Source organism: Aulonocara sp. 'chitande type north' Nkhata Bay, linkage group LG18, assembly GCF_057382095.1.
Source record: "Aulonocara sp. 'chitande type north' Nkhata Bay isolate Kocher_YH1m ecotype deep benthic linkage group LG18, A_spYH_male_GT1.1, whole genome shotgun sequence".
NCBI classification, from domain to species: Eukaryota; Metazoa; Chordata; class Actinopteri; order Cichliformes; family Cichlidae; genus Aulonocara; species Aulonocara sp. 'chitande type north' Nkhata Bay.
Window position 1 is genome coordinate 670,594 of NC_141361.1, and position 10,198 is coordinate 680,791.

Sequence of the window (10,198 nt, forward strand, 5' to 3'; positions counted from 1 at the left end):
GCGCGATGCAGGAGAACATCGCTCAGCACGCCGGCTTCATTTTCACCACGGATCAAATCCCAGTTCGTGCCCAGCGGGCCGTGCTGCCGGGTCTGCTTTTAGAGCTTGCATAGAAAGAAAACACCTGGGCCCGTATCCCTAAAGAATCTTTGTGCAAAAAGTGGCTCCTAGCGGCCAAATTCTAAGAAAATTCTCAGAGTCATGACGTTTTCTTACAATTTCCCCTAAAAGTGACACGATAATCCCAGTTAATATAAAAGCTATTCCTCAAGATTCCTAGCGCTTAAAAGGGCTCCTAAGGCGAGATCTGCTACGAGCAGGGAAGAGGACTTTTAGTGGCTTAGGAGTTCCCCTAAGCAGCTGCACAAAATGGCCAACAGAAGAGGCAGGAGAGATGTCCTGCAAACACTGGATGACAGGGAATTATTGAGACGCTACAGATTGGATTGTGCAGGAATCATGTTTGTGGTGGATCTCCTTAGAGATGCAATTACTTCACCAACTCGACGCCACAACGCTATTACACCGGAGACGAAAGTAATCACAACCCCGAGGTATTTGGCAACCGGGAAAATGCAACAATGCAGCAGTGATGACTTGGGTCTGCAATCACAGACATTGCTAAAAGCTGAGCCATGTTACCCTCGTTAAGACCACACTGGACTTGTAACGTTGTGATTTCTACGTCATTAAGGACAGCCCCTTGAGATAGGCCATCTTGTTTTCAACAGGGTCCATATGGGAGTGAAAGTACAAAATATGCCAGCTAGGATATTAATATGAGCAAATAAGACACAAATCATTATTTGAACAGGGTGTAATGAGTTCACATATTTTAGATTCTAATGGCTATAACCCCTACAGCTTACTATTCATTTTCCAGATATTTTCTTGAATGTGAAATATTATTTACAATTACAGTCAGCATAAGATTAGAGTATATAATATGTTTATTGATTTGAGGGTACATCCTTTGCTCATTATCACCAAAAGCTCATTTCCATCAAACTTGTAGGATCAACCAATCACGGCTTTTGAAATGATGACTCATACCTAGCAACGGGGTCAACCACACCTCCTCACTAAGATAGGATTTTCCATCCATTCCTTGCTCAGAGTTCACTGAAAATGTTCTGGAATCACTTCTAAGCTAAAACTCCTGGCAAGGAATTTTTAGGTTAAGTTAGGAGCTCTCTGAGAGGATTCTCAGAATCTTTAGGGATACGGGCCCTGGTTTTCATGTGTGACGTGGATGTAGGCTTTCAGTCGCTCTCACTGCCGCTTTGTCAGATACATCTGTGAAAATGCTCATCGGCCAATCACACGGCAGCACCTCTGCACGTGTGGGCACGTGGAGACGGCCTGCTGTGAGACCAGGATGATGAAGAAAGCTGGTTTGAGCGTGAAGGCTGATCTCTCTGACGTTTACAGGGAAAAGGAGAAATATTGCAATATTATCAGTCCTGTAAATGCTTTTTTATATAACCACTAAAATAAAGTTTACACCTCTTTAAAGATCAATAAGAAATGCTTTTATTACCACGTTTCACTGAGAGAATAAATATCAAATGAAAGTGATATGAAAACCAATAATGGAGTCTGTACAGATAAACACTGTTTGTCATCAGATGACTTCATATGAAATAATCATCAGATCCAAGTATCGGCTGGCGAGTGGCCGCCACAGCTGCAGTTCCTTTGATGACCAGCAGGCGATGACCTGAAGCGAGCGCCAGCGCTGCAGCGTGGATGGAAAACTGAGGCCGAGCCAGCTGAGCACAGGCTCCTCAGTGTCAGCGAGGGTGGAAACACTGTGGAAACACTCCGCTTACTGTGACGCTTTCATTTTAGAAATGTGCTCTTTTCCACACACAATGCTGCTTTCTTTTAACGCAGTCCTGCAGACACAGACCTGCAGCAGTACATGCATACGAGTTATACATGAGCAGATGGGACCTTCGACCCGCTCAGTTAACAAGGCGCCGCCTGTGAAACCGGCAGCGCTGCAGTCGTTCTCTCTTTGATGGAGCCGTTAGACTCGTGTCTAAATCATCACACTGTGTCTGCCATGTGCTCCTTGGTGCACATGTTTACCTTAAAGCGGGCACTAGTAGTGGGTTAATATTCTCATCACTGTAGTAAGAAGATTATTTCCATCTGCTTTCATTTCTGTTCGCACGTCTGGCTGAGTTCTGGGACCTCTGACAGCAATTGAAGCTCCCTACAAAAAAAGGAGCTATGGTGGAGGTGGGTTGCAAAGCAGCTTGCAGGTGCACAGGTTAAGCTTGTTTTTGTCATTTTTGTCTTTTAGCCAACAGTGAAGGTGCAGAGCAGGTGTAGCTGTCACTGGGATGGAGACGCCACAGAGGACAGAGAGGGCTCCTCGATTGTTGATGGTCGTCACATGACTGAACTATAAGTGTGACCCGAGGCAAAAACCAAAAAAATTTCATTGAAGAAAATGTCTGACTTCAGCGAAGTTCTCACTGAAATGACTCAAAGCTTTGTTTGTTTGAAGGTTTCCAGGTGTGTTTGAGTCCGACTGTGGTCGCTCCATCGGTGGATGCTGATGAAGCTGGAGTAGGTGGAGGTCCACAAAACAGCAGCGCTCCCACTCAGGTAAAAGGATGAAGACGGCGATGATGATGATGAGGTGAACCTCACAGAGGAGCAAAGTGTCCGTCTGCTGATGGCAGCGGTCATGTGACTCAGATTCCCAGCAGGATTCCAGAGAACAGAGAGTCCTGGAGGATGCTGATGGCCGAGCCCGTGGCGTTATCCACAAACACCGACACGTACTCTCCCGCCTACACACACACACACACACACACACACACACACACACACAATTAATACAGACAGATATATTAAAGCTTCTGTTTAAAAATAAATGACCAAACAGTGACAGTGAGTGAAAGCATTAATGCTGATGTCAGCATTGTGAATCCATTCATGTTGCAGCACATTAGAGCCTTTGTTCAGGTAATACCTGCCGCCTGCTCACCTGAGCTGCAGGATCAGTGAAACCTCTCAGTACCACATGCAGGTGGAACACTGATGTGCTCACGGCTGCATGCCTGCTACTCTGACTCCTTCCTGGTGAGTGACATGCCGAGGATCCCGGGATCACGTGCTGGGATTCTGTGCTTTCTCTGTTTACACGGCGTTTTTTAACTCCAGCTCTAAATGCTGCTCGGGGAGGTTTAGGACTGACGAGCTCGGAGCCAGATCCATGTCACCTGCACAGACCCCGGAGCACGCCGTGTGCATGAATGACCCACGCCACTGTTTCTATTGAAGCGGCACTAACAGAATGAAAACAGGTTTGCTCTGTATTTACATCTGGAGCATCTCCAGCTGTGCACCAGAGGCATTAATGTGCAGCTGCAATAAGACACACCTGGACTATAACATCAAGTCTTCTCTGGATTTTAGGACTCAGAGTGTTTCACATGCTCTGACTTGCTGAGTCGTGCAGAAATCCTGCTCGTGTTTTACTTGTTGCTCGAGGTTTCATGTGGTCGTTAAAGAATCCAGGTGATCTGACAGTGTGACATGATTTGGAGGCGGGGACTGGACATCGTCCATCTTTTTATGTAGGATTCTTAGAGTAGTGCGTCCTCCCGTCACATAATGTCTCTGTTAAAGGTGCTGCATTAGCTCCCTGTAAACGCCTGGCTGTGCTGTTCTGTGTGGTGTGTTTTGGTGTAATAATAATAATAATGGATACTTTATTGATCCCCATGGGGAAATTACTTGTTTTTCTCTGCATTTGACCCATTCACTCAGTGAAGCAGTGGGCAGCCCACTAAGCAGGCGCCCGGGGAGCAGTGTGTAGGGACGGTACCTTGCTCAGGGGTACCTCAGGGTAGCCGTTAAGTGGATTCGAACCGCCGACCTTCCGATCATGGGGCGACCACTTTACCTACTGAGCTATCCCTGCCCCAAAGGGATAGCTCAGGGCGACCCTCTGATGCTGTCCTACCTGCAGGTACAGCGTTCCTGTTAGCAACATGCTAAACGTTCCTCCGGCAGCTGCCACGCCCATCACCGACTCCACAGAGCTGTACAAGAAACAGCAAAAAACATCCAATCAGTGCCATGGGCAGGGCTAACATCGCCAGTCATGTGTGTGCAGTAGATTATTTTATAATGAAATAATAACAGCTGTCAGAGGACGGGCACTCACAGGTTGCTCTGGCAGAGCGACTCGATGCAGATGGCTGCTTTCACGCTGTCTCTGAGTCGCACCTGCACTCTGTCACCAGACTCTGTCACACATACGCACATCAGAGTTACAAGAGCATCCCTGCTGCCTGCTAACCGGCTCCTTCCTCTTATTTGAGTTTCTTAATTCATCAGTTTTCTGTCTCAAACACAATGAAATATCTGAATGAAATTTGGTGTAAATATAATTATGATCAGGGGCGGATCTACAGGGGTGGTGCCCCATGCCACCCCTTCAGATCCACCCCGATCATGATGTGGCCGATCGGCCTGGAGCTGAGTCCGTCACCATCTCGATGTTTGTGCTCGTCGGTGTTGGGCAGAAACAGAATTCATGTACCAGCATAACGTAATTAAAAATACAAAATATGAGTAACTGTATTTTGTTACAGTTACCGTTTAAAAAGGTGATAATCAGAACACAGCTACTTTGTTGAAATATATGGATTAATGTTTCATATGTTAGGCTATGCCCTCTCTAATGTCAGCGTCCTGTTAATGTTGGTGGGACCCGGAGCCAGCACAGCAGAGCCAGCAGTGCACGGGCAGGAATGCATTTCTTACTAGGAAAGTCCGAAACCACATTTAAATGAGAGAGGGATGAAATCTGAGCGTGCAATGCAAACTCTGTTTGTCAGCAACCGAGCTGCTCTCAGCGTCAAAGACTCCAACCTAAAGAAACATCTGGAAGTACGTTCTGTTTAAAAACTAACATTAGCCGACTGCAGCTAGCTTGTTTTAGCTATGGTAGCTACCTGGGTCATGTGCCACTTCAGTATCTGTGATGTACTGTTGCTATTACTGAAGGCTACTCACCACCGAGCTAACACTGTTAGCTGGCGTTAGCTGAGGTTAGCAGACAGAAAGATGACTGATACAGAAATTTAACATGAAGGCAGCAGGCAGAATGCTACAGGCACCGCGCTAAACAATGTAGCCTGATGGGCAGTGTAGTCCGTGCTGCAGGAAGAATGGACTGTCATACCTGTTATGTGTCTGTGAGCGAGGGAGGGAGAAAAAGGAAAAGTACGAGCTGTCACGGAGCAGAAACGGGAGCTGGAAGCATGTAAATATAATAATAACCACTGCAGCCAAACAGAGCGCCTGACGAGCCCAGGTGTAAGTAAGCTGTTAAGACTCGACTGTGTTCGTGTTTTCCTCCGAAACAATAAGCTCCGTTGGAGCCTTTCAACGCCTCTCTCTGTCTCTCGCTAGCAAAGTTGACCCAGACAACAAAGTCAAGCTAGCAGGAGGCTTGTTTTCTCAGAAACGTCTGAGTCGCCCCCTACGGGTCATTAGAGACAACACTGGGTCCATCTTTAGTATACAGTCTGTGTAGAGTAATAAAACACTAACCGATGAGAAGGCTGGCAGTGAGCTGGTAGAAGCCAGAGACGGGTGCTGTGTACCGGCCAGTGCTGCTGTTGAAGCTCCGCCCCCTCTGGAGGCTCTGCTCAGAGTCTGAGGGCTACAGGGTTCAAAGGTCAAAACCAAGAGGATCAAATTGTTTCACGGAATCCTCTGGAATAAAGACATAAATCTGTGTGCGTGGGAGTGTGTGTGTGTGTGTGTGGGAGTGTGTGTGTGTGTGTGTGTGTGTGTGTGTGTGTGTGTGTGTGTGTGTAAGTGTGAGTGTGTGTGTGTGTGTGTAAGTGTGAGTGTGTGTGTGTGTGTGTGTGTGTGTGTGAGAGTGTTTGAGTGTGTGTGTGTGTGTAAGTGTGTGTGTGTGTGTGTGTGTGTGTGTGTGTGTGTGTGTGTGTGTGTGTGTGTGTGTGTGTGCGCGTGGGAGTGTGTGTAAGTGTGAGTGTGTGTGTGAGAGTGTTTGAGTGTGTGTGTGTGTGTAAGTGTGGGGGGTTACCTTGCTAAACGGCTGCAGCTCCAGCAGGCTGCGGCGTGGGATGGTGATGGACTGTAGGAGGCGACTGAAGAAGGAGGTGGAGATGCGAGGAGGACGATCACACGGCAAACGTACGGCTGCAGCCATGTCTGCGAGGAGGAGGAGGGAGAAGGAGATGCACGGACTGGTGGGAAAAATGACTTCATACAGAAAATAACTGCGTGTGTGTGTGTGTGTGTGTGTCTGTGAGTCATTAGGGCTGTAGGTGCTAGCTGTGTCTGTGTGTGTGTGTGTCTGTGTGTGTGTGTGTGTCTGTGTGTGTGTGTGTGTGTGTGTCTGTGTGTCTGCTGTGAGGTTTCTTTGCTAACAGAACGTCCAGAAAGGCTGAGCAAGAGCGTTGGTGCACAGGGACGTTTGAGGATTCTGATTGGATGTTGCCTCCTACACGTGGAAGTCACGACGCACCTGCAGCAAAGGTATCGAGTCCCTGCTAATGTGTGCGTGTGTTCCTGACAGCTTCAGAAACAAACGTGTGTTACTGCCCTGAATGATCAAACTGGTGAGTTTAGGCTGAGTTTAAACCCTACGTGCAGGTAACGCTGCATGAAGACGAGTGGAAGCGTCACTCGTGCTCCACGTGGGACAGAAAGACACAGTCGGCTCCGTGAGCTGGAGCACACGTGAACAACTTCTACAGAAATCCATAAAAAGCTCTTTGTTCTGGTCACGTTTGGCACACCGGACTGAAAAAATCTGCCCTGTGGAAACAGTCTGTAATCCTCCCAAATACAAACACACAGAAGAAAACCTGATGACACACACACACACACACACTCACACACACAACGTAACAAAGACACACCATCAGTCAGCAGGAATGTCAGGAATCCTGCAGCTGAGCCAAGTCACATCCACACTCCACAAAATTACCCCTATTAAGGACTCAGACAGGCTGCCTCCACACACACACACACACACACACACACACACACAGTATTTATATAACCTACATGCAGAAAACAGAGTGAAAATGAGAAGCTGCAGCAGAGTCTGGGAGCGCTGTTCAGGGTGGAATAAGCTGAGACTGAGCGCGCAGTGATGTGCTGTTTGGTTGTCATGACGCTGAGTTTTGATTATTTAATAAAAATAAACATGATGTCATGTGTCATGTTCACATGTTCAGTAAAGACGGTCCAGACACATGCGTGGTCCCTGTGATAGCAGTCACAGTGATTCCATCCATCATCCATCCATCATCCATCCATCCATCCATCCTCTCCACCTGGTCAGGTTCAGGTTTGGGGGCGCTGGACGTTTTTCTGGAGCCACGTGACCTCATTTGGATGAGGGGGGGGGGGTGGCAGTGCTAATCACTGCTCAGTAACAGCCAACCAAAATCCCAGAATTTCAGATGTTGCTCATCTGTGAGGCCACGCCCCTAATAATGCAAAAATTCAAACAGGTGAGCTAGGTCTGCTGTATTTTTATCATGGATCACTGCTGCCTCTGCTGGACCACTGAGGAACTGCTAACTGCGACTGTGGTTCAGGGGTTGGGAAGCTCATCTGTAACCGGAAGGTTGCCGGTTCAATCCCCCAGCTCTCCTGGTTGGTTGTTGTGTCCCTGGGCAAGACACTTCACCTACCGCCTACTGGTGATGGCCAGAGGGGCCGATGGCGCGATATGGCAACCTCGCCTCTGTCAGTCTGCCCCAGGGCAGCTGTGGCTACACCTGTAGCCTCCACCAGTGTGTGAATGTGAGAGTGAATGAATAGTGGTATTGTAAAGCGCTTTGGGTGCCTAGAAAAGCGCTATATAAATCCAATCCATTATTATTATTATTATTTTAATTCTGTGCTGACGTGTTTGGAGGTCTCACCTTTTAGCTTCACCTTCAGCTCCTGGATCAGCTCCTGTTGTTGGGGCAGGAGGGCTGCAGGTGGACCAGGAGGCCCCTGAGGTCCTGGAGGGCCTGGAGGGCCTGGAAGACCATGCTGCAGGACACACAAACAGCAGTCAGGTACATGTGTCAGGAGGCAAAGTATTACTTATATTTAACAAATGATAAGTCCAGCAGCAGAATGTGTGACTAAGACGTCTTTGAATAACGAGCTTCAGCAGAGCAAAGCTGATGCACTCAAACACTCATCAGGTAATGATCAGAACTTCAGCTGCGGTGGAGCTCTCATATCTGAGCCACCGAATCTTTGAACTGGGCGCAGTTTCCCCTGCAGGGGAGCTTTCAACTGTGGGTTTCGGGTGAAGGTGTTTCTGACCTTGGAGGTTCTCCGGGGCCCTTTGCTTCTGCGGTTGTCCCCTCTGTTGGAGTTCCTTCTGAAGAAGAGCCAGGAGCTATGAGGAGACACTCTGCCCGACTCCGAGGAGGTCAGGTCCTGGAGGACACAAACCACACACACTGACTCATCAGCTCAGGCGCCATCTACACTACGCTGGCCCGCCTCAGCAAACCCTCGGCGTTCACGTGGAGCTCTGTGTGCTTTGTTCACATTATCGAACGCCAAACGTCAGTTAGCTGATGGATCATCAGGCTGATCTCAGGTCAGTTAAACTCACCTGCAGCTCTCCACTGACGGCCTCCTCGTCCTCCATGATCTCCTGACCCTCCTCGCTCTCCACCTCATCAACGCTGGCAGCCTTCACCATCGTCACCATCATCATCATTGTGAGGAGCAGAGGGAGCAGCAGCAGCCCTCTGGATCCTCCTGGAGCGCTCTTCCTTTGGGATAACCTGGCCAGCATGCTGTGTGTGGACGGTGCTCAGGTGGGTACAGGTCTAAGAAGTTCCCATGATGCACCTCTGTGAGCCAGCGCCTCTGGGATCAGCGTGGAGGGATCTCCTGCTGAGTTTTGCTGGTTTCCCCGTTGTCTGTGAGCTGGAGTAAGTCAGCGTCTGTCTGGGAGAAACCTCCTCCTGGTGGGTGGTTCGGGTGCTCCTCCTCCTCTCCTCTCTTCTCTGACGCTGCAGATGAGTGATGGCGTCTCTCCTGTAGGCCAGCGTTTGCGTTCTGCTCCCTCTGCTGCTGCCTCTGCTCTTTATCTGCCTCCCTGACTCCTCCTCCACCTCCCGCCCCTCCTGCTTCCTCCGTATCTCTCAGTGGATCTGAAGCTGTCAGTGTCTGTCTGCACTCGTTTCCTGAACGTCTCCCCAGCGTCTCTCTGTCTCTCTGTTTTATCTACTCTCCCATCATTTGTCTTTCTTTGCTGCGTTTTTCTCCTCCTCCCTCCCACTCCTCCTCCTCCTCCTCCTCCTCCTCCACATCAGCCCTGCTCCTGGGTCCTAATGTTTCCAGCCACAGCAAGCCATCTCATATACGATCATAGGCATGCATATGTGCCACAGATGAAGCTCTGCTGACGGCATTAAACCAGGTGTGCAGACACACCTGTGCCACACAGTGAGGGAGCGAGTCAGAGTTCTTATTCTGGAGGAAACCATGGAAACGTCCCACAGTGATCCATCGTCACGTTCATGTTCACGAGCGGCCCCGCTGCTGATGACAAAACATTAGTAACGTGTGCCACACACTTTGTTAGGATGGCTGCGGTACGATGATACTTCCTGCCACACTGCAGACGGCTTCAGGGACACGAGACGGATGTCACGGAGTCGCCTCAGCCTCCAGATCTCAGTCCGATCAAACGTGCGATCGCCACGGTGACAGGCGTCATCGATCTGCTGCCGGCGTCTCGGCGAGTGAAGCCACAGCAGAGCATGAACATCTCAGTCAGTCGGCACCAGAACCACACAAACGCACAAACGCACAAACGCACAAACACACAAACACGTCGCTGCATCATTAGATCACGGGTGTCAAACATAAGGCCCGGGGCCTGCTTTGAGCCCGGCAAAGGCTCCACTCGGCCCCACTTGGAAAATGTGAAGCTGGACTTCTAATACTCGTTCTGTATTTCAGTTAAAATACAGAACGACTTCCTGCTTTTCGCCACTTTTTAAAGTGGCTGCAGAGAAAAAGGATACTTTGTGTAACTCTGTGGGTCATGTTTCCAGCACGCCGCGGCGCCCAGCTGATCTTGGTGGTTTTACACGCTCGCTTCTCATATTTTAGGTCCACACAGTCGAGCTGACAGCAGCAGCTTCTTCCAAAAACCGCT

The 10,198-nt window shown here is 49.1% G+C and overlaps 1 protein-coding gene across 1 annotated transcript; it reads right to left on the reverse strand.

The window, feature by feature from the left end:
- Positions 1-1,509: 1,509 nt before the first annotated feature.
- Positions 1,510-9,291, reverse strand: LOC147307531 (erythroferrone). Its single transcript, XM_086271899.1, has 8 exons — positions 8,639-9,291; positions 8,341-8,457; positions 7,944-8,058; positions 6,086-6,213; positions 5,584-5,695; positions 4,190-4,271; positions 3,986-4,064; positions 1,510-2,807 (listed from the first exon to the last, which is right to left on the reverse strand). Exons 1-8 carry the CDS (start codon positions 8,822-8,824, stop codon positions 2,709-2,711), a joined length of 918 nt encoding a protein of 305 aa, XP_086128025.1. The 5' UTR covers positions 8,825-9,291; the 3' UTR covers positions 1,510-2,708.
- Positions 9,292-10,198: the final 907 nt, after the last annotated feature.

Coding starts and splice junctions, on each gene's coding strand:
- LOC147307531 (XM_086271899.1), bottom strand. CDS start 8,824: ATGCTGGCCAGGTTATCCCAAAGGAAGAGCGCTCCAGGAGGATCCAGA. Junction 4,272..5,583: donor CACTGCCAGCCTTCTCATCG/GTTAGTGTTTTA, acceptor TATGTGTGACAG/AGTCTGGTGACAGAGTGCAG. Junction 2,808..3,985: donor CAGGAACGCTGTACCTGCAG/GTAGGACAGCAT, acceptor GTGTGTGTGTAG/GCGGGAGAGTACGTGTCGGT.